Raw genomic sequence first — 24,632 nt, 5'->3', positions numbered from 1 at the left:
ATGGCTAGATGGACTTACACTAAAAACAAACCTAAGAAACTACTAACTCGACATGCTGGCCTTGGTTTGAGGTAGTCTGAGGCACCTATGTATACATTCCTAAGAGACAAGCCGAAATAAACTGGTGAGAAACAATACTGTGAAAGAGAAGTCTGAAGGATCAGTCTTGACAAGAGACAACAGAACAATTAATTGCTGAATCACTAGCAACGAATGACAGAGGAAGGGAATAGACTGGTATTCATTCTGTGTGTTCCATGTTGGCAGTACAAGATAGATCAACATGGAACTGTTACAAAAGGTGAGATCGCCACAAAGGACATGTCCCTCTACAAGACTCCTAAGCCTCTTGCTGCAGCAGTCAATGACTCCACAAAGAGAAACCTGCTGATGGCACCTCAAAGAATGCTTTAGAAAAAATGCAACAGGAGCTTAGTTCTAGGATGATGCTGCAGAAACCCTACTTTAAATAGTTTTTCAGAACACATTACAATTACCCTGGGTGTTTATTAACCTTCTCGTGGTAAATGGCCGAGAAATAGCTTCAGATCCCAAATATGAAGGCTTTTCCTCTTAAAAATGTGTTGCATATATTTTTGTACAGTCACTTTATTCCATACTGTACAGTTCTTTGTTTTAAAACAGGTCTTGTACACAAACATTAGAAAATTTTAACTGAAAAGACTTCCTAATTTAAAAAGCTTGCTGTAAATGGCTAACTATGATTACCATATCTCTGTGTTACAAAGGACACAAAGTTGCTATCACTACTATCAAAAAATAACCACCTTGGCACTTACATCTTTTTCTTTTTGGAGGCTGTCTACTTTTTCTTTCAGTCGTTTGCATTCATAATCTAATTTATCAGCTTTCTTGGATTCTTCAGATAACCTGTTTTGTAGTTCAACTGCCTGTGAGAACAAGAATCAATAATTTGTCTGCAAATCGTAATATGAAAACAAAATATACAAGACAAAGTAGCCAATCACCATGCATCACTAGTCACGTTGTAAACAAGTGAAACAGTTACCTATAGGGCATACTAAAAACTGCTTTCATCAGTTCAGTGTTTCAGCAAAACCAATGGCATTCAAATATTAGGTCGTAGCACAAGCAAAAGAAGCAAAAATGGTGGTACATCTGAAAACAAGATTTTAAGACCAAGAATGGTTTACAGAAAAAAGCTATGCATCCATAGTTCTATGGATCAAAGAGCTTAGGAACCACAGAAAAATCCTCCCACTTTCTGAGAAGCCTAGGAAAAAGAAAAACCTCTCAAGAAAGCAAATTATCTACACCTTTCGTTAACTCTATTTCACAAACCACACTCAGAATTCAACCACCAATTAATGCAGTCAGGTAACGTTTCTTAACCTGAGATTTTCCTAATCATTTTTAATACACTAACATGAAGATTCAGCCACAGGCTCATGAATAGTATTCTTTACTTCAGAAGGAAACATTACTAACAAAGTTCCATGTATACTTTCAACTACAGATCAGTGAAAAGCTTTTAAAATTAAATGAGCAGAAATCTGAAAGCCAAGCAGAAACGATCACTGAACAGGAGGCAAATCAGTGAAGTCTTGCCTTTTCAAAACTCTCAGCCTTTACTAGCAAATGCTCATTCCCAGAACATTAGTAAAGCTCCTAATGCAGAGAGCAAGGAAACAAGTAAGCTGAATAAAGACTAACCTGCAAACAAAAAGCTGAATGAAGACTCAGCTAAAGACGTACAGCTTCTTCTGAAGCAATTCATAAGAAAGCATTTTTAATGGCTTTTAGGTTACAGAGAAAGTGATTAACTTAAATTGTGAAGCAAAGCAGTAGCCATACCTACATTAAGACTGCCTAGTGGTTCTAATTACCTTTTGTTTTCAGTGTGTACAGCTATAACAAGGTAAGTACCAGATCTAAAAATCTGCATAGTCTTAAGTTTTAGAGAAGGACTTTGCTGTTGTTCTTAAATTAAAGGCTGCAGAAAAAACCACAGGCCTGCCATTTCAGAGATTATCAGATTAAAAAAACTGTATCAAAATGTTAGATACGAAAATATTTCATTTCTCAGATACGACATACAACACTGGGGCTTCCAGAATGACTGCAGATATAAAAAAAAATGCAGGCCTTCACCTGTGATTGTGCCCCCACTTGCAAAATACATGCATTTTCACCTCAAATGGAAACAAATGCATTAACATCTGTAATCACTCATGCTATGGTAATGGTATGTAGAAAAACACAGAAGGAAATAACTTGTCTTGAATCAGGACTTGGAAGTGCATAAAAAGATATACAGCTACATGCTAATGCAGAAGATTAAAAAAAAATGAAATGCCATCACATTTACTGATCATTGTCTGATTTGCAGAATGAATAAAGCAGCAATCTTACAGCAAAGAAAAGCAAGACATATTGTTAAAAATATATCAGAATGCACATGCACAAAGGGGCTGAATTAAAATTACAGAAAATATTCCTGGAATCTTCACCTTTCAATTCTCTATGCTGCAATAAAAAGTTTCTTAGAAAATGCTTGTGCTTGCTTTCAGAAATGTGAACAAAAACTCTTAAATAAATAAATGCTGTTATATCTCCCAGTGCAATACACCACCACTAACCTCATCTCACAGAAACTGCTGGGTGGGGTGAAGATGCAATTTCCTTGCAGATCATTGCAGGAGTTTGAACTAAGCACCAGAGCTTCTAAGCCAAAGAAATAACTCATCTGATGGCAATCATCATGAGTGGGGTTGGATCCTTCACAGAATCACAGAATGGTAGGGGTTGGAAGGGACCTCTGTGGGTCATCTAGTCCAACCCCCCTGACGAAGCAGGGTCACCTACAGGAGGCTGTAGAGGACCTTGTCCAGGCAGGTCTTGAATATCTCCAGAGAAGGAGACTCCACAACCTCCCTGGGCAGCCCTTGCCAGGGCTCCGTCACCCTCAGAGGGAAGAAGTTCTTCCTCATGTTCAGACGAAACTTCCTGTGCTTCAGTTTGTGCCCATTGCCCCGTGTCCTGTCGCTGGGCACCACTGAACAGAGCTTGGCCCCATCCTCCTGACACCCACCCTTCAGATATTTGTAAGCATTTATAAGGTCCCCTTGCAGCCTTCTCTTCTTCAGGCTGAACAAGCCCAGCTCCCTCAGCCTCTCCTCGTAGGAGAGATGCTCCAGTCCCCTCACCATCCTTGTAGCCCTCCGCTGGACTCTCTCCAGTAGCTCCTCATCTTTCTTGAACTGGGGAGCCCAGAACTGGACACAGTACTCCAGATGGGGCCTCACTAGGGCAGAGTAGAGGGGAAGGAGAACCTCCCTCGACCTGCTGGCCACACTCCTCCTAATGCACCCCAGAATGCCATTGGCCTTCTTGGCAGCCAGAGCACACTGCTGGCTCATGGTTAACCTGTCGTCCACCAGGACACCCAGGTCCCTCTCTGCAGAGCTGCTCTCCAGCAGGTCCACCCCAAGCCTGTACTGATGCATGGGGTTGTTCCTCCCCAGGTGCAGGACCCTGCATTTGCCTTTGTTGAACCTCATCAGGTTCCTCTCTGCCCAACTTTCCAGCCTGTCCAGGTCACGCTGAATGGCAGCACAGCCTTCTGGTGTACCTGCCACTCCTCCCAGTTTGGTGTCATCAGGAAACTTGCTGAGGGTACATTCTAACTCTTCATCCAGGTCGTTGATGAGGAAGTTAAACAAGACTGGACCCAGTACTGACCCCTGGGGGACACCACTTGTTGCCAGCCTCCAACTAGGCTCAGCGCCGCTGACGACAACCCTCTGAGCTCTGCCATTCAGCCAGTTCTCCATCCACTTCACCGACCACTCATCCAGTCCACACTTCCTGAGCTTCCCTAGGAGGATGTTATGGGAGACTGTGTCGAAAGCCTTGCTGAAGTCAAGGTAGACAACATCCATGGCTCTCCCCTCATCTACCCATCCAGTCATGTCATCATAGAAAGCTATCAGATTGGTCAGGCATGATTTCCCCTTAGTGAATCCATGCTGACTACTCCTGATAACCTTCTTTTCCTCCACTTGTTTGTTGATGACCTCCAGGATAAGCTGCTCTATCACCTTTCCCGGGATGGAGGTGAGGCTGACCGGCCTGTAGTTCCCTGGGTCCTCCTTCTTGCCCTTTTTGAAGACTGGAAGGACATTTGCCTTCCCACACCACAGAATCACAGAATGCTTTGGGTTGGAAGGGACCTTTAGAGGCCATCTAGTCCAACCTCCCTGCAGTAAGCAGGGATAGCTTCAACTAGACCAGGTTGCTCAGAGCCCCGTCCAACCTGACCTTGAATGTTTCCAGGGATGGGGCTTCCACTGCCTCTCTGGACAAACTGGTCCAGAGTTTCACCACCAAACAAGACACATTTCACTACATGGGCACACTAGTGCTCAGCAGTGACATAACATCAGGATCATTATGCCCGGCTTAATTCTTATAGCACAATCCAGAATTCCCAGACATTAATTTTGTGACAGCTCATGATTCACAGGCAGGTCTCAACAGGAGCCCAGCCTTACAGACACTGAAGGCAAACACACTGTGTGTTCATTTTGAGGCACTGTGGTTAGGTGAAGAAAACTCACATCTGTCACATAAGACAGAGAGGAACAACCCCATGCATCAGTACAGGCTTGGGGTGGACCTGCTGGAGAGCAGCTCTGTGGAGAGCGACCTGGGTGTCCTGGTGGACGACAGGTTAACCATGAGCCAGCAGTGTGCCCTGGTTGCCAAGAAGGCCAATGGGATCCTGGGATGCATTGAGCAGAGTGCGGCCAGCAGGTTGAGGGGGGTTCTCCTTCCCCTCTACACTGCCCTAGTGAGGCCCCATCTGGAGCACTGTGTCCAGTTCTGGGCTCCCCAGTTCAAGAAAGATGAGGAGCTACTGGAGAGAGTCCAGCAGAGGGCTACAAGGATGGTGAGGGGACTGGAGCATCTCTCCTACGAGGAGAGGCTGAGGGAGCTGGGCTTGTTCAGCCTGAAGAAGAGAAGGCTGCGAGGGGACCTAATAAATGCTTATAAATATCTCAAGGGTGGGTGTCAGGAGGATGGGGCCAGACTCTCTTCAGTTGTGCCTAGCGACAGGACGAGGGGCAATGGGCACAAACTGAAGCAGAGGAAGTTCTGTCTGAACATGAGGAAGAACTTCTTCCCTCTGAGGGTGATGGAGCACTGGAACAGGCTGCCCAGGGAGGTTGTGGAGTCTCCTTCTCTGGAGATATTCAAGACCTGCCTGGACAACGTCCTGTGCAGCCTGCTGTAGGAGACCCTACTTCGTCAGGGGGGTTGGACTAGATGACCCACAGAGGTCCCTTCCAACCCCTACCATTCTGTGATTCTGTGACACCCTGAGGTTTATTCCAGTCTCAGCCAGCAGAACTGTTTTGTACAATTCAACAGCTCCTCAGACATGAAATCCTACTCAAAAAACACAGGGAATGATGAAGAAAAGGAGGATTACTTTTGCAGCACAAATGATGGGACTGCCCCTTCGAAAATCCTTATTGTTAGTGAAATAAGAATGATCAGATGCAGATGTCCAGGTTACACAGCTTTATCGTATGTTCAGCTGTTCAATGAAGTGAAATATTTGCTGCCAGTAAACACGATACTACTTATGTACGGAAGGCCATTGCTTTCTACATTTACTTTTCCCTTTGATTGTCTGTTATTTCAGCGTTTTTCTTGTCCAAGGTCTTGTTTTCTGGTGGAATCATTGGGACTGTATTTACAATTAGCTCATAGAGGCTGAAACTAGCTGTCTTAGTAACTAAGATGGCCAGATGCAAGGAAAAAGCTATCGAGTCTTAGGGACACACAGCACTCCTGGGCTCGAATGTTGTTACTGTTTTTTTCTGTATTTTTATTCTGCTGTAAGCTGACATATAGTGACCCCTGTGCCATGTCCACTCAAGATTATGAGCAGGCAGAAATACAAAGCAGGCACTACTACTTTAACGAAACAGGGTCTGTTTGGCCCTGTAACAAGAATCCCAGACTGACATCATGTCAACGCAATACAGAAGCAGAGAGAAGTTTAAGCACGTCTTCCACCTTCAGTGAAACACGATCACATAGCACTTTGATAACAGATGTCTTTCACTCCAGAGAGTGTGCTGGTGACACATTTTGTGCTCTGCTGCACGCTTATAAACAACAGGGATGATATGCATCCTTCTGTCTTTATAACTGGATAAACTCGGACTTAACTGGACAAACTTGGACGTATCAGATGAACCACAACCTTAAAAATAAGGCACTACTTAATCACAGCAATAACTTACCTCAGCCATGATGCATTCCTCACTGATAGAAGTGTGTAAGTGAAAAGCGAATTACTTTTTCTGAAAGAAGAGTCTCTAATTCAAGCCCCACTACTGAATATGAATTAGGAATAATTTGAGAAAAAAACTTCACATCTGTTGATTAAAAGTAAGAAATAGTGCTTATTGGCAAACTAATGTAAATTTGAAATAATGATAAAAATTGCAGGAAAGCAGGATAAAAGGCAGTACCTACAAAACCTGGAAGTCCCCTAAACACAAGGAGCTGTTTGCTCATAATTTCTTTTTTACTCTGGGGATTAGTCATGTTATGAAAAGAATGTGTTGAGCGATATAGAGGACTGCTATATTGATGATGCCTGTTCTTACCTGTCTCTTGTACGTCTCCAGCTGACTGCGTGCTGCATTGGCCTTCCTTAGTTCTTCTTCCAGGCTCACAGTATTTTGCATGTACACAGTATTCTTCTCTTCTAAGAGTTTCACTTGCCGCCGCAAATCACCCAGGTCTTCCAATTTCTTTTTATATGACTCTACCTGGCTTTCTAACTTGGCTACTTTATCAGAAGAATGCCTAGAGGGGACAGATTTGTATCAAATTCGTACTCTGAAAACTAACAAAATGAAATGTCCTGAAGCTTCCCCAGTGTTTTGCCTTAATGCAGAAGACATTCCAAAACATCATGGGGACAATAAGAAAGTAATCATATTCTCCTGTTACTAATGCTTTCACTTTTAAATTGTCTGCTTCCCTCCCATAACTATTTGTCAACTCAAAGAGCTGCTCATGGAGATACATTTAGACACTAAAACTCTTCCTAAGACAGCCTTCTTGTCCGCTTCCAATCTTAAAATAATAGTTAAAGCATCTTCACCCCCACTCACCTCTTCAATTCTAAATCCATCCTCAGCCCTGAATTTTACAAGCGTAAAGAATAAAATTATCTGCTTTTCAACTTGTTTGAACAATAGCCAGGAATAAAATCGTAAAGATCCATCCCCTCAACAGCAAATACTTGGTGACACAGAAGTATCATAAGTTCTATGTTGAAGTCTAAGAAAGGCTATATTTAGGGTTTGGACCTTATTCTTTCTAAAAAAAATTAAACACCAGGCTCTGTTCATAACATTTCAGAGTTTTTTCAATCCGGCTGTGCACTGCCAGGACAGCAATAGCCCTCACCTCCAACCACCCACACCTCCTCTACTGTCATGGTTTCATTTGAGAACCAATCGATTTACAGACTCAATTTCCTATGAAACCTGGAGAATCCCCCATTGAATTGATTGTCAATTTATGGGACACTGGGGGAAGCCAAATCTCCTTAATACCCAATGAAGTGCAGAGCCTCCCTTTGGGGCAAGGAATTGCTCTCTGAACCCATGCTGCTCATACAGTTTATGGAATTGTGCAGCCTGATGGGCTCACCCCTGACATTAATGACAGAGAAGGTAAAGACAGATAGCTTTGGTAGAAAGCTACTGGTGAATTAGAAGAGGCAGTATTAAAATCAGCTTTGCTAGAAAGAGTGATACAGGTGGGTAGTGGATAACTGTTCTGAACAACCCATGGCAGCAAGACACCACCACTGAAGGACTATATCCCATAGTAAAAAGGGCTACCCCACCCCATACACCCCTAGCATCATCAAATCATAACAACTTTGGGTGCTAGTGCAACAGAGAGCTGTAACAGATGTTGTTCGTATTAGTATTATATGACAAACCAAAAGCGAGACCCAAAGTCCAAATAATGCAAACCCAGGAAAGGAACTGGTCTAGTTGCCTGATGAGAGAATAGGTGCCCAGGTCACGATGCACGTGAGTACAGAATACTCAGAGACCACTGAGTGACTTGTTATGACTGCAAGATGGTGTAGGATTGCTCAGGCTACTAACAGTTACTGATTAGGTACATAATAATTAACTAATTTACTTAAGCAGAATTGTGTGGTGGTCTGTGTACTCAACTGGAGGATCCAAAAGAACCTTGGCATTGAGAAAGCATTATATTTATACTAAAATATTTAATACTAGTAATTAATACTAAAACATTATATTTAATACTAAAATTAAATGAAACCTAATGAAGACTAAGTACATGAATTACATGGATTAAAAGTTTATAGTTAAAAAAGGGCTAGTAGAACAGAGTTTACCTGAGTACATCTATCTCATCCTTCAAAGACTGAGCCTCCTCTGCCAATGCAGTAAGCTCTTCTGTTTGTTGTCTCAGTTCAGCAATTTCTTTTTCTAGTTCTTCACAGCGTATTCGATAGTCATCTTTGGCAGCTTCTAATCTGTAGAAATGAAATATAACAGAAAATAATCTCTCCTTTTGAGCCACAGTTACCTTTACTCATCATAATCCTCTCTAAAAACACAAGAAACTGGTGTAGTGAAGGAGAAAAGCAGCCCAACATGCTTATTCAAAAACATAGAAGCAGATGGACTTTTTGGACACTCCCAATTTGACATCAGTCTTTCTATTTGAAGATCACAAGGTAATGTATTTTCTCAGAAAGACAAATCCTGAGTTCTTCCTGTCATAGTGATTTTTCACAATGGAAGCTCAAGCAGAATTTTCTACCTTTTTTCATGCTGGGGCATACAGAGTTTGAACATGACATCTTTATCCTAAGATTTTGTTCAGCTGTTCAACTCCTATATACCTTCAACAATACTGACCTGATTGTCAGATGTTCTAAATGCTGTAGAGCTCTCACCAAGGTGGCTTTATTTATTTATTTACTTGCTTATAGAAGAACCTGTCCCTGCCCAGCACCTCTGAAGAACCAAGTCATACATATAGTTATCTAGTTAGCACATAAAGAACTCAGACCAAAGGTTCTGGAGTGGACTACTTAAATACAGCATACACAGGCAAAGCGGCATTAACCTGGCAGTGAACATAGGGAATAACTAAGAGAAACATCGTCAAAGCATCTTGAACGCATGGAAGAGGACACAACCCAGAACATGAAGTCCTATTGTGATTTTGATCTGAAATTAAAATAAGAACAACCCAGAAAAGGATATATGAGCATGAAAAAACAAGTATTTTATCCATTAATTCAAGGAGTCCAAAAAGAATTTACAAGAACAGAGACAACAGATACTCAACAGGTCATCTAAACCACGTAAAACAAAGATTTGGATCTCGATAGACTGGAACTGTCAAAGGACATAAAGAGGCCAAGACTGGGAGAAAAACTGCTGTACCACACTGGGCATCAAGCTAAGCTGCATAGATTGGTCAGGTAAAGCTGGGGAAGGAATGCACACAAACTGCCATTAGAAACCACATACTATGCAGGCAGCGGAAGGAGGTGAAGGACATTGGGAGATGGGTCTCACAGGTGAAAAGGTTTTAGAAAGAGCCTCAGAACCTGAAACTAGAGTAACAGGTGGTGCAGACCTTGCATATGGGGAGAAAACCTGTTCAAACAGGAATTGAGAACAGACTCAGGTAGGAATCATTCTAAAGCATGGAGATTAATAAGGAGAGATAAAAGGGGACATCAGAGAGACATCACTACATTATTCTTTTACATAGTAGAGGTATAGAAAGAAGAAAACCAGGCACTAGCTGCTGTGAAAGAAACACTGAACATTTTCCCAGAAACTGAAGGGAGAGGGTGTGTCTGAAGGAAAGACTTAGCAAGAGCAAGTGAAAAAATAGCAAAACAGGCAAAAGAAGGAAAGTTACATGGCAGCTGACATATGAAAATGGCAACAGAAGAGGACAGAAAGAGAAGGAAAACTAGCAGTGTAAAGAAATACCATAGTTTCACTCACAAAGGATAGGGAAAGTACAGCAACAGGAATGAAAAGATGGTGAAGTGGACGAGCTTTCTTCAGCAGAATAGGCTTACATAGCATGTAAGCAACAGTCAAAAGACCAGGCAGGACATTTAAAGAGGAACTGTATTTCCACATGTTGAGGAAATGCAAATGAAGAGCAGAGGTCACCTGTGGATAATCTCCATCTTTCACATACGAAACAATTTGTTTTCAAACTCAGAAAAGGACACACTGCTGTATAATACCACCACCTGTAGTACTACCCATAGCAAACTTTCAGCTAGGAATTCCTACACCTTAAAAATACAATCAGAATAATATACATAATGGAAAGCATGTTACTTTTCATCCTTACTGATTTTCAAAAACATGGGCGAGATGACTGCACACAAACAATTCAACGTAACTTCACAGAGTGATATGTAGACATCATTCCAGAACCAAGAAATTAAGCATTTTTTTATGCTGCAGCTTGAAAAGAGGTAAATCATAACATGTACATCACTAAAAACTTCACTACTGTGGTTATACCACCCATTATACTAATTCATAATTTCCAGCAGAACCAGAAGTTGTGCCTGTTGCCAGCTACAAACAATCTAACCACCTGCAGATTTTCTACCTGAATGTTTCTTCTTGGAGTTGTTCTAGCTGTGTCTGCAGCTGCAAGTGCCTACGACCTGCAGGGCTGTTGGGATCTTCAATAGAATCAGATTGATTTAAACGTTCCATCAAAATCTGGTTCTCAGCAAGCAAGCTGCTCTTCTCCTCCTGGAGGGCTGCAACCTGTTGTAATAAAAGCAGGAACTGGAATAACTGAGCTGTCCCGCAACAGGGAGCCATTTTTCTCATGTGCATAACAAAGTATTGACACAGTTCATAAATGGAAGCACACAGGCTTCAATGATCACATTTCACAAGAATATGCTGTACCTTTAATAGGTATTCAATTGTTATGTGATGTAACCAACGTATTGCAACAATAGGGGCAGATCTGCCACACAGAAAATGTAAATATCCCTAATTGTATTTCGCACAAGCATCTAAAGAAAAAGTCTTAGTTATCTCAGAAGGTAACTTCATTATAATGAAGTCTGCATAGTTTCCCAGCAAACAAAATTAGCCCTCCACAGTAAGGCATTTAAAACTGATTTCCAAAAGAAACAATCCCTGTCAATCACACAGAATATCCAAGTCTGGATATTCAAGGGATGGATGTGCGCTTCCTAGGTTTTTTTTTAATCCAGTGTCCAATTGCAAGCACATCTGAAACAGAAACACAGTCCCAAAGATGACTTGGTTTCTGCCAATGTTGTGAAAACAGGCTATAGTCCAAAGAACGCAAAGTGCTGCATCTCAAACAACAGCTGAAGGATGGGCACATATATTATTAAATAGCATAGAATTAGCATGCAGGAGGAGGGGAATAGAGGGAATGTGAACATCTCAACAGAAGGAAATGCTTCAGTAAGAGCCTGAACCATCAAATACACCAAAATCAACCATGACACACAAATTGGCTTCATGAATTCTAACAGTTGCTGTACTGCTTGGCAAAAGCCTGAATTATAATCCAAAGTATGGTTGCAATGGTAATGCTTTTCAGGGCTCCCACTTTACACTCTTCATGTCTTCTGGACGAGGTATGCCTGATTTACAGCAAATCTTAGTGTAAATCCATACAAAGCTGATAGACCACAGTAATTTCTGATTGGAATTTAACTCCTAACTGGAACTGTTATAGCAGCATAACCTCTATTAGCTCTCTAATGAAAGAGTGGAACCACACAGCTCAACCCCTCCCTACCTCAATGAAAAAAAGTTTCATTAGCAGGAATCATCTTAATACTGGCAACATTGCATCAAGATAAGAAAACAATGAAACTGACTCTGCTAGCACACGTAAAGCAAAGTAACCCCTTATTACAACAATTATCATCTCCCTTTTAAAATACATGATTTCATGTTACGCTTCTTGTTTTCAGCTGCCTAAAAATTAACACATCTCTTTCCCACTTCAAAATTTATACATACAATATAGCAAACCTACCTGCATATCTAACTCATGACATCTCTGGGCAATTTCTTCTTTTGTTGCTAGTGCTTCATTTAATTCTTCTGTAGTTTTCTTCAGCTACCATAAATAACAAACATTTATAGTTTCATCACTCTTGGTCAAGCATCTAAAAATAGTCTGAACTACATGACTGTCAAATTATTTTTACATTTAGGTAATCTATTAAATTTTTGGAAGACTGAGGCAATTCTGCTCTTACACAGAAACAAAGAAGCAGATATGATCACTGCTTAGTCTGTGTAACAGTAAAAAGTAAACATACCTAGAAGTAATACTTGGTCTTACAAAAATACATTAGAATTATCACATCTATGCTATGAATTGAGCCAAAAAGTCCTGAAGAACTCATCAACTCTGTACACAGAAAAAATTGTCAATACCACTTTTCTTTACAGATGTAAAGAGTGCATAATTTCAGCTTTCGATCTAATTCTCAAATACAGGAAGGACTAGAAGGTGGAATACAGGGAATGGACAATTAGGGTAAAATCTCTCTAGTGACTGGAAGCTACTCTTATTGCACAACAGGAATACAACTAACATGGTGAGGGAGAAGCCTACTCTTCTGAAAAAAGGGCACTGAATTTTGTAAGCAGTGAGAAATATTCAGATATTTCCCTTTAAAAACGCTTTATGTTCAAAGACATGTATCTTGCAAGTTTGCATACGAATGCCATTAAGATAACATAAAAAACATAGCTACAAGAAAAATAGCCTGATAAAACAGGCACATGCTTATTATGCATACAGAGATGTAGATTATTATATACGATGAATTTTAGATGGGCTTTCTCAAACTGCATCACCATATCTTATTTTTTTAAGTTTATATCTCAAGGGCCTGTTGACATACAAAAATTAAATCCAATTGCCAGAATTTACATACTTCTGCAGAGAAAGTATGATGGAGGAACACATGGAACACCAACGCACTATACTTACTTCTCAGCTGAAAAAAACTGAGGAAGTAGCATGAGTTTAAGCTAGTATAAAAACAATTGGGTTTGCATACTCTTTAAACATATCACAGACGGAAGGATTCTCTTTGAAAACTTCTCTTACATATTGTAACAGTTCTCAGGACTGCTTTAAGGATTTTTGAGTCACATCTACGGGGATTTTTAAATGACTTTGGAAGTAGAAACTTGCAAAAATGTTTTACTTGAACACTACCCATTTTTAATCCTTGTCAATACCCCAAAATTTGCACCAGTCTGCCGTTTTGCTATACTATGTCATACAGCTAAACGTATTTTCCAGACTGAGTTTTTCTCTCCTTTAAATACACAAAATGGGTAAATACAATTCATAAAGCAAAAGTAGTTGAAATACTAAAATTTAGTTTTCCACTCCTTATTTGAATTTCCCACAAAACTCTTTCACGATAAAAGAAAAAAAGACAGACTGCTTAATAAAGTAAAATGCCTGGGCACTGATGTGCTATGATTGAAGGAAAAGAAACATCTAGTCTTAGATACCTGCCGATCAAGGTCAATGTAAGCATCATTTCCAAGAGAGACTGGAGACTCTTTACTCATCAACTGCAATTAGATTACACTGGATTAGAAAAAGCAAGGATTTGTTTTATATCAAAAACTATGCTTCAATGAAATACCAAGCTAATTTTAACTCTTGGGAGCTTCAGTGTGACTTCATTAGGAAGTTTTAAACTGCATTTTTACATGACATATTCAGAAACAATTACAGAAAGAAATCTTCAGAATTTATAATATATAAAGCACTATAAAAGAAATCTTACGTAATCTCTTTTTCTTCTGAAAATGCACATTCTTCGTCTCTGATGAAACCTAGAGTACACTTCTGCTAAGCATTTTACTAAAGTGACATCAGAATAATGATAGCTATCAACATACCACGCAACACCTGCTTTCAATTGTTCTCTGCCAGTGGTTTTCATTTTTCGATCACCTGGAAGTTCACACCAAGGTGTTTATTTATTTAACTAAAGTTGGGTACGTAACCATCTCAGCTAACTGTGCAAAAGAAAGATGATCAGAACTCTTGCTCTGCAGTTGTCTGTAATTCGCAAATTTAAAAAGAAAGTCTATAGAGAGTATTCCTGAAACGAGTATTACAGTTCCTTGCATACTAACCTATTTTATTGCAGGAATGGCTGGCAGTGATATTAGTCTAGAAAACATTACTTTGTACGCATGACCTGTTTGTTTTTTGGTTTTCTTTTTTTTAAAAAAGGCAAGTCCTCCAAATTGACTGACACGTTCACTAAAAGATAAAAGGCTGGTACGAAGGTTTTCTTTCAGTTACCCCCTGATGGTAGCAAAAAGCAGGTAGTAAAAAGTTACACAGGTAGCAAAAAGTTAAATCAAATGGAACAGAAGTTGCAGCCCGAAGACCTCATCCCACCCACCTCCAGCAAATATATTTGTAAAGTTATTACTGAAAAGCTGTACAACACAAAAAGGAACAGTCTTCCAAAGAAGAAATATGCTGTAAGTAACTCAAAAGGCAGCATTTTACAACCACACTGATGGCTTCTGTCATTCTGTACAGACACAAAATGTTTTATGAGTTCTCCAATGACACAATTCAAGGAAGCTGCAGTCAAAAAGGCCCCATCCTAACCAAAATCAGGACAAGATTTCTTTCCTAAGGCCTCCTGTACAGCCTGGTTTCTCTCTCCAGCGATAGGACTTCATTTATTCCTTTCAGAAACCAGGGCTTTTGCCCTGCTTTTCATTGGCAAAGTTCCTCGGATACACAGCACAAAGCTTCTCCCATCCTTTCATTTTATACTAAATATAAAATGAAAGGATGTGTACAAGAGAAAAACTCTGTTTGACATTTACATCATTCAAATATTTACACACTGACATTTCTCTCCCTTTCCCCATCTCCTTAATTGGGATTTAGCCACGTACTACGTGCTTAAATTCATCTGTCATCAATAGTCCTTCTCAGTCCTTCACGATGTTTGCTGCTAACTGCTGAATTCCTTCCATTTTCTGTACATCTTTACAATGACAATGACAAACTACCCCAAAACAAAGCATTCCATGAAGCTCAGGTTCTCTGCAACAGTAATTAGAAAGTTCCCAGCTTCAGAGCCGTTCCCTGAAAAATGAAGTCACATATCTTTTTCACTACCATATATAGTGGCATTACAAACTTGTATTTAGGGCCATGTTTTCTAAGCTGACTATTGCTTTGCCCTCCAAACCAAGAATTTCCAATCCCTCTCTGCTCAGTGATGTTTATACACATTTCAATTACTCCAGCTCACTAGCTACTGTTTAAATACTTTTCCAGGTGACTAACCGGGATATCTGTATTAAACCAAATACTGAACTCTTCTCCCTATTCTATATCCCACAACACTGTTCACAAACATGCTTCATACATCAGGTAAGTTCCACCCATTAAGCCAGTACTTTCCAGCTGGCAGGTCCCAGGCAGCATACAGCCTGCAAGGGTGTACAACAGTACGTCCCTGACAGCGACCACCCCTTTCTGGCCCTAGCACAACTTCCTCTTCAGAAACCCAGCTTAACAGGCCTGCCCAAGACTTGCTGCAGGAGGAATTCAAGAGGCTGCACAACCCACTAGAGGCCACTGTGGTATTACTGCTTTCTGTGGACTACCGTAAAGGAAGCAGGCCAAGGCCAATGATATAAACCCTTTCTTGTTTGATGGATTACGTCACCTCTCCCAAAACTCTCTATCCTTGAGAACCCTTAGCAGAAATGTCCAGAAAAGAGGAGATCAGCTGGAGAAGCATTAGGCAGTGGAGATACATGGCATTAGTGTAGCATGAATGTTACACAGAATTTGTGAATTTCAGTCCACAGGGTACATCAGGAACGTCACAGGAACTGTGCAAGAGACACTGAGAGCAAGAGCCACAGACACATGTGTAGATGACCGACTCAATGCAACAAGAAGCATCCTGCAATCTTATGGCCTGCGATATGGTGGGGATGCTGAAGAAGAAATCTAAGGGATTGTGCTGCGTCCAGTAGCACGACCAGACAAGGAACAGGAATGAGATTGCCAGATTACTCACAAGTAATACAGGAATCCAACTTCTGACCACCAGTTAACAATAAACTGAAGTTAAGAAGTGGGGTCAGAAGGGAGAGTTGTCAGGGCGAAGGAGTGCCTCCACCTCTTCCCTGCACATCTCCCCACACAGTGGAGAGGACAACGTTTTATGTAAGCAAACATCTTGATTGTGCTCTGCTTCTGGATTGACTCTACCCAGGACTTAATAGCAAACACTTTACTGTAAACAGCACAACTAATAGGGTACAACTTCATTCACCTATCCAAACTTCTCTCTCTCTTTCATAAGATTTCCTGAAAAATTGAAGAAGTTTTACTGAATACTGTCTCTTAGCATTTCATACAGATATGTGTGTCACCTCAAACGCACACTACTCCTTCCACCCACCTAAAAAACATAGGTAACAGGTTTGCTAGTTTCCCCTATTCTTCACTTTGTTTCTTGTCAATCAGCATTCTCTCATACTACTGAAGTTTAGAGCTCCACCATGCTCATTTCATCAGTTATCTGCTCACGGGCGTATTTTTAAAGCAAATTTCCTTACTGTGTTCTGCTATACATCTCCCTTACCTACAAGCTCACATTCAGACAAATTCCTGAAATACTGATGTAGTTTCAGTGCTTCATGTGCAACCTGCAAGAGTGATATCAGAACACACAGTCTTGGGAGGTATGGGTCAATGCCAATACTTTTGAGTTTAGAGTGGCAAACTTCATTTCATTTATATTTCAGTTAGCTGACTCAAGAGAATAAAATCTCTTGAGAAGGAAGTGGCCTTCTCATTCTCCCTCCACAGCTGCAAGTTTTCTTCAGGAGCAGACTACAGGTGGGCATAAAGGTCTGCTTTCATAATTTTGCAGCAATGGAACTGGCTTTCAGTTCTAAACTCACAATTTAGCTTAAGTATAGTATTATCATCTATTTTCACATGTACCTTTAATGGCTGATAATGTTCAGAGATTTTACAAGTGAATTGATTGTTAAAAGGGAAATCGAAAAGTGACTGCAATATCAAGCATTTGCATTAGGCCTCTACAATAGAAGGAAAACTCTCCTTAAGAGCTTCCCTGTGAAAAAATAACTAACATTTACTTGCTCTTTTTCTGGTTTATTTTGCATATTCAGAATGAAGGTCTGAAGTAGCACAAGTATACGTTCAAATAATCAAAATGTCCTTTGAAATCAGAAGAGCTTCAATAAGCTGTGGTGAGGGGGTTAGTCTGGATTTTAAACGGTACTATAACCTGGACAACATCACAATTTTTATAATTCTTTCTCTAGTTTTGTGAGAAGCAGTTGGCATTCCCTGTTAATCCTTTACATCTATACATTTTCATACTTGTAGCTTTGGTATGATGTCTTACAAAATATTTGTAGAGCTGCTAATTTTATATTATTAAAACCTCCACTTTTTAGCTGCTTTGCTCGTTGTCATGGATACTTAAAGACTAGGGAAGGGGTAAAACTCACAAAATCTGCATGCATGAATAACCTGAATTATGAATGTTTTTTTCCCCTCTTCATATGAGTTGCATGATTTTGTAAATGCAGCTGCACTACTTAGTTGATGATGTTAAAAGTTCAAAACATTTGCTTTATCCAAAATGCATCTTCTACAGTTGATGATCTTGTACAAGCTCATTTAAGTGTCCAGGAAACAACATCAAAATGCAGCTTCTGTATTCACAAGGTTGTTTTTCTTTTTTAAACGTCTTTTTGTTTGTTTGCTTTTTTGAGAGTCAAGACTATGTATGACACTGTGTTTCCTTTCACGCAGCTACACTTTCTTCTTCCTCCAGTACTGCTAACAGACCCAAGTAAGTGTTTTTCTATATTTTCCTAACTATTCAAAAGCCACTTTTACTTGAGACAAGACAAACCTTTAAACAGTCAGGACAAAATACCGGGGGAAAATGCCAAACCCAAACAGTTTCTACTTTGTGGAAGTAACACGGTTGGTATTAACACAGATAGGAAGCACCTTTTGCTATGCACCTCAGGTAAGTTTTGACACTAGCTCTAGTACTTTGCTGTTAAGAGCCTATTATGACTCTTACCTTGATCTGCACAGACACCTGACAAGTGATCAAGCTTAAAGATGCCCTAAACAGAGGAGGAAAACCAGCTACCCAGCTACCACTTTCAGCAATAATTAACTAGGCAGTTCAAAGAAAAGACTTGGGAAAATGACAGCAGAATTTCCAAAGGATGCCAAGGAAAGGAAAAAGAAATACATAACGGGCAAAATAATTTCTGTAAGGAAAGATTTTTTGGCCTTTAAAAAAAAAATCTGAAAATTATGACCCCCTGTACTCAGCACTGATGAGGTCACACTTCGAATACTGTGTTCAGTTTTGGGTCCCTCACTATGAGAAAGATATTGAGATGTTGGAGCATGTCCAGAGACGGGCAACAAAGCTGATGAAGGGTCTGGAGAACAAATCTTACGAGGAGCGGCTGAGGGAACTGGGGTTGTTTAGTCTCGAGAAAAGGAGGCTGAGGGGAGACGTTATTGCTCTTTAAAACTACCTGAGAGAAGTTGTAGCAAGGTGGTGTTGGTCTCTTCTCCCAAGTAACAGGCAACAGGACAAGGGGAAATACCCTCAGGTTGTACCAGGAGAAGTTTAGACTGGGTATTAGGAAAAATTTCTTCACAGAAAGGGCTGTCAAGCATTGGAACAGGCTGTCCAGGGAAGCAGCTGATGTACCATCCCTGGAGGTATTTAAAAGACGTGTAGATGCAGAGCTTAGGGACATGGCTTAGTGGTGGAGTTGACAGTGTTAGGCTAATCGTTGGACTCGATCTTGAAGGTCTCCTCTAACCTAAATGGTTCTATGACTATAACATTAAAAAAATATACTATTCATACTAATATATTAATTACAAGTAATAATAAATTATAATAACAAACAGAATATAACAGTATATATTACAGAACATACCACATAGTACATAATTTATATGTAGTATTTTTTGTAATATTTTTGATAGTTGTATCATTCTTCTCTTCCTCTATCTTGTGCACAGCCTGCATTTAGAAATGCACACCTGCGTATTAGAATCTAAGAATCTAGGTGGTGGCAATACACCACATCAATTTGACTGCACTGAAAAAATAACAGAAAAGCATTGTCAATTTATAAAACCTTTATGGAGCATGAGGCATTTTATTAATAATCTTTTACTTTACACATTTAAATAAGTGTAGAAAGGAAATGCTGAAGAGTCACAAGTTGTTAAAGAAACTGAAATAACCAACCAAAATTTAAAACATAATATGTCCCATCTTCCATTTAAAAATCAGCTGCTTCATGCAAAAACAGAGAAAATGGGGCAGAGGCTTGTTCTGTTGCGCCTCATGAAATATTTTCAGGAGTAAGATGATTTACAAAAGCCAAACTATCCAAAAATTTATATGTGCTTTGCTAAAACAGAATAATTAATTACATAATACATCAGCACAACTTAGAGAGGTCTTTTTACACACCTGATTTTGAAGAAAGAGTACCTGCATGTCAAATGCTTTGAAATGTTTGGATTAGGCAACACACCAACTTTTCAAATATGCATATATAGCTACTTTCCTAGGCACTTTATTTTGGTGTCTCCTACATATTGCTTAGTCCAACTCACTTGGCTCATGAGAGCTGCTTGGAGTCCAAGACACAGAAAAACCTCCTTAAATCCAGTGAAGTTTCACCCTTCCAAAGACACAAACTGCAGATGCGGCTCTGAAAAGCCTCTCTGTATCTAAACTCATGCTAGAATCATAGAATATCTCAAGTTGGAAGAGACACAAAGATCACTGAGTCCAAATCCCTGCTCCTCACAGGACCACCTAAAACTAAACCATATGGCTAAGAGCATTGTCCAGATGCTCCTTGAACTCTGACAGGCTTAGTGCCGTGACCACTTCCATGGGGAGCCTATTCCAGTGACCAACCACCCTCCCATTGAAGAACCTTTTCCTAATGTCCAATCTGAACTTGCCCTGATGCAGCTTCATTCCATTTACTTGTGTCCTGTTCCTTGACCTCCTCCTCCACTGCCCCCCTTGAGGAAGGTGTACACTGTGATGAGGTCACCCCTCAGCCTTCTCTTCTCCAAGCTGAACAAACCAAGTGATCTCAGCCACTTTCATAAGTCTTGCCCTCAAAACTTTTCACCATCTTTGTCACTCTCCTCCAGACACACTCTGGTTTGACGTCCTTCTTACACTGAGGCACCCAGAACTGCACACGGTACTTGAGGTGGGGCCACACCAGTGCAGTGTACAGTAGACCATCATCACCCTCGACTGGCTGGCTATGCTGTGCTTAATGCACCCCTTTTGGCTGCCAGGTCACACTGCTGATTCCTCTTCAACTTGCCATCAACCCAAACCCCCAGATGTCTTTCCGCAGGACTGCTCTCCAGCCTTCCGTCCCCCAGTTTGTGCATATAACCAGGATTACCCCATCCCAGCTGGAAAATCCAGTACTTGCTCTTGTTAGATTTCACGTAGCTGATGATTGCCAGCTCTCTAATCTATGCATATCTCTCTGTAAGGACTCTCTACCCTCAATGGAGTCCACAGCTCCTCCTAGTTTAGTATCGTCAGCAAACTTACTTAAGGTACATTCAACTCCTGTGCCCAGATCATTTATGAAAACATTAAAGAGCACTGGCCCTAAAACTGACCCCTGGGGAATTCCATTAGTGACTGGCTGCAAGCCTGATATAACCCCATTTACTATAATTCTTTGAGCTCAACCCATCAGTAAATTGCTCACCGAAGTACTATGGACTTGTCTAGCTGTATGCTGGACATTTTGTCCAGAGTGATACTGTGAGAGACAGTATCAAAAACATTGCTAAAATCCAAACAATCCACATCTACCTGCCTCTCTTGGTCAACTAGACAGGTGACCCTGTCATAAAAGGAAATTAAGTCAGTTAAGCAGGACTTTCCCCTCATGAACGCATGGTGGCCATGACCAATGACTGCATTGTCTCTGAAGTGTTTTTCTGTAACTCCCAGATGACCTTCTCCATAATTTTGCCAAGCACTGAAGTGGGATAGGCATGTAATTACCAGGGTCTTCCTTCTTACCCCTCTTGAAAACTGGGACAACCTTTGCCAGCCTCTGGTCAACCGGGACCTCTCCAGACCCTTAAGAGCATTGAAAAATAATGGATCAAAGTCCCCCTCTCAAAGTGTCTTAAAGTTTTTGAAACACTGACATCTGTGTTAAGCACCTGAGATCTTCCTCATCCGGTTCTGAATGTCCTGGATTTCTAAACAGCTTGGAAGGTAGCATTAAAATCACGCAGAACTGCACCAGTACCTGAATAGTAAGCTTTTTGATTTACTAAGTTTCAAAAATTTGTTTTATAAGAACACACCCTCATCCTGTGATTTCTCCCCACTTCTACTTCCCATCTCTGAGAAAGGGCACAAACACTAAGCTATCTCAATGCCTACTCAACAAATGCTGAAAACTGTGGGCTCCATCAGATCTGGCTATTTTATCAAACGAAGATTTTTACAAAAATCAAACAGGAGATTTTGAACAGGAGGTGGGAGGGTAAGAGAAAGTTTTCTATTTTAAGATAGTGTAAAAAATAATGTGATCCAGAATAAAGTGGTGCTGAAAATTGTGTTTAATAAAAGAGGACACTAAAAAAATCCACCAAAACATTGTATTACACTTAAAAAGAATGCAAAAGTAAAATACGCCAAAACTCAGCCTAACTGGCGCTTTGCAGTACTGACTGGAAGATGATTTAGCATAAGGATTCCTCCAAGGCTCTTTTCAAAAGCCCTCTCTGCAATGTTAGAGATAGCAGTCCACAGACAGACAACAAGATATATGACTGCATGGATCCAGCATTGGTCAAAGTGATGATAGGGGACGGGGTCCCTGCAGGCTCACTGACATCTCCTTCTCTACTCAGACATTACGGAAAAGTGAAATTGCTCTGGAGCTCAACATGGAATTCAGTTTTTCTCATTCAGGTTTCGAAGAAACGGGATTAACAGCGATTTCCTGCTTTCCTTAATGGCCTGCCATGCAGTAAACTTCCATCTATGAAGGCTGATAGGCCCTTCACTTATGGGCACTTTGGCCTCCCAAGAAGTCACATGGGGGCTTCATGGCTATAGTGGTCACTAGCACCATGGTTTAATTTTCACTGTGGTTTTAATTTACTACTGAACAGCACTTTTACAAAATACACGGCACTATACTTACTAACTTGTAAAAACATACTAGCACACATACCTTCGTTAGCCTATTCATAACACTACAGCTGACAAAAGACTATTTCTCTTCCTTTTCATGTGCCCAGTAAACAAAAAACAAAAAAACACAGTTCATGAAATATGGCAGTTTCAAGGTACAGATTTCGAAGAAACTTTCCAGTATTTGGTTACTCTTATGAAACCAGTCTAGCGCACTTCAGGAGCCACAGGGTGGGAAAAGTAAAGGAAAGAGAACCCAGTATCAAAAACATCTAGAAGATTCAACCTTCTAGATTTAAAGAAAAGTGGGACATTCATCCAGAGTTCCTTAACATAAAGCAAGCTTTACTGATTTGTTTTTCTAAGGAAAAAAAAGGATATTTTTCAACGTAAAATGACAAAATCTATGTCCCTTATTTTCTTTATTTTCAACTAAGTTTTTCCAAAGTGAGAAAAAGCATACTTTTGTAAAACACTGAAAGGCTGAACTTTTACACACTGTGGATACCCCAACATACCTCCTGAATAGCTGTCATGACAACATGTTGAACCGATTCTTCCATCATCATTATGGTCTGGATGTACTCTGAAAATAAGAGCATTCTGAAATGTTACTGTTGAAACTCAAGTCACACAGAACGTGAGGCCAGAAGCTGCATCCTTCCTACAGAATGACCAGGTGTCACAGATGACACTTGAAACGCATAATCACCAGTCAAGTCCCACACCAAAAACACAACAAGACTGTATCAGAAGTATCTTCAGACATAAATCCAGGCTCACTGGAACTCTGCAACAATGAAAAAAGTATGATTGTCATCCATTTTTTTCCTTCTCGCATATCATACTTCTGAAATAACTACTTACACTACTTTTCGTCCTTTGCTGGCCAACTATTGAGCCTACACAAGTACACCAGCCACACATAAACCATGATTTTCCATCAGTTTGACAATAACGTCCTGCCTTCCCACAGCATTCTCATTTCAAGGCATTTTCACATCCATTCTTGGTTTCTGTTCTTATTTCTGAGCTACATCACAAATTAGTCACCTCCACTCTTTCCTTCCTCTCTTAGGGGAGGATGTGAGCTACACAACAGGTACCTGCTAAGATGATACAGTAGTTAGAATGACAAATTCTGACATTTAGATGAAGTCAAGGAGTTTATGAATTGCCCAGTATCATACAGTTTCCAGTCAGATACAATCACCTTTACATACGACCTGTATTCTTTTAAAGATTTGCCCCAAGAGAAAGGTGCTGGGAATCAGACACCTCAAAGTGACTCCTTATGTCACGTCAAATCTCACTCAAAGTACATAAAACTAGACTGTTCCAGCATTTCAAAAACAGACCAAAAGAGTAAGAGAAATACAGGAATAAGATATACTTCCCACCTGAGGATGCCAAATAGTCACCAAAGGATAATTTTACATAAAAATGAGAGGACAGAAAGTCTAATAAAACAGGGTTATTGGTGGAATAAAACTACCTCTATTTTAATTAATGGAAAGGGAAAACTAGCTATAAAAGCTAACATGCACCATGCAAGAGGAAAACAAGAGGTTGGAAACCCTGGCTGTCATTTTGCCAGAAAGGAAACCAAAATGAGTTAAATCAGGACGAGACAGATATTTGACACAACTTTTATGTAAATAAACAGTTTTATTTACCCACATGTGCATTTTATAAACATGTTCCTACGCTTCTGATTTTAAGTGTTAAGAATAAATGTTTGTAGATGCTTTCTTACCTTAACCTGGTTTGAATTAAGTGTACTTTAAGCTAACCGGGTAACAATAATATACCCTGCACCCAACACCAGTTTAGAGCATGAGATTTGGGACACTTTTAACAAGCACCTCTGTCATTCATCACACCCTCTGTGGCACCTGCAGGAAAAACGAATGGGTCCCTATTTCACCTGTGCAGGTCAGATAGACATTTGGTGCCTTAGGAGTCAAGAGAGGAAGAAGTCTCTTCCAGTGACTGCTGAAGTGGGATTCAATTGCCTAACAGATGCCTCCAGTGACTTTCTGGATGCCGTTGAGGTATCATGCTTGGTCTTCAGCTGCTGCCCAGCATGGCATGGTTGCCAACATTACTTTTTTCTATTTGCCAACCCCATGCAAAAGCCTCAGAAACTGCACAAATCACAACTAACCCAAATCACATCAGACATCTT

At 40.3% G+C, this 24,632-nt stretch overlaps 1 protein-coding gene across 5 annotated transcripts in view; it reads right to left on the bottom strand.

Moving 5' to 3' along the window:
• The window catches only part of HOOK3 (hook microtubule tethering protein 3), a 107,540-nt gene that overhangs the window by 35,213 nt on the left and 47,695 nt on the right, over positions 1–24,632 (bottom strand). For 4 of the 5 annotated variants that reach the window (XM_075411395.1, XM_075411398.1, XM_075411396.1 and 1 more), the window contains 7 exons: positions 22,963–23,030; positions 13,656–13,718; positions 12,151–12,234; positions 10,723–10,886; positions 8,456–8,596; positions 6,669–6,870; positions 801–911 (listed from right to left, as the gene is read on the bottom strand). In XM_075411395.1, coding sequence (XP_075267510.1) covers positions 801–911; positions 6,669–6,870; positions 8,456–8,596; positions 10,723–10,886; positions 12,151–12,234; positions 13,656–13,718; positions 22,963–23,030 — 833 coding nt within the window. The remainder of the gene's footprint in view (positions 1–800; positions 912–6,668; positions 6,871–8,455; positions 8,597–10,722; positions 10,887–12,150; positions 12,235–13,655; positions 13,719–22,962; positions 23,031–24,632) is intronic. The other variant, XM_075411399.1, reaches the window with a different exon arrangement.

Source organism: Opisthocomus hoazin, chromosome Z (assembly GCF_030867145.1).
Source record: "Opisthocomus hoazin isolate bOpiHoa1 chromosome Z, bOpiHoa1.hap1, whole genome shotgun sequence".
Lineage (NCBI taxonomy): Eukaryota > Metazoa > Chordata > Aves > Opisthocomiformes > Opisthocomidae > Opisthocomus > Opisthocomus hoazin.
Note: the sequence above shows the minus strand (reverse complement) of the source record. Positions and strands in the feature narration are given on the sequence as shown.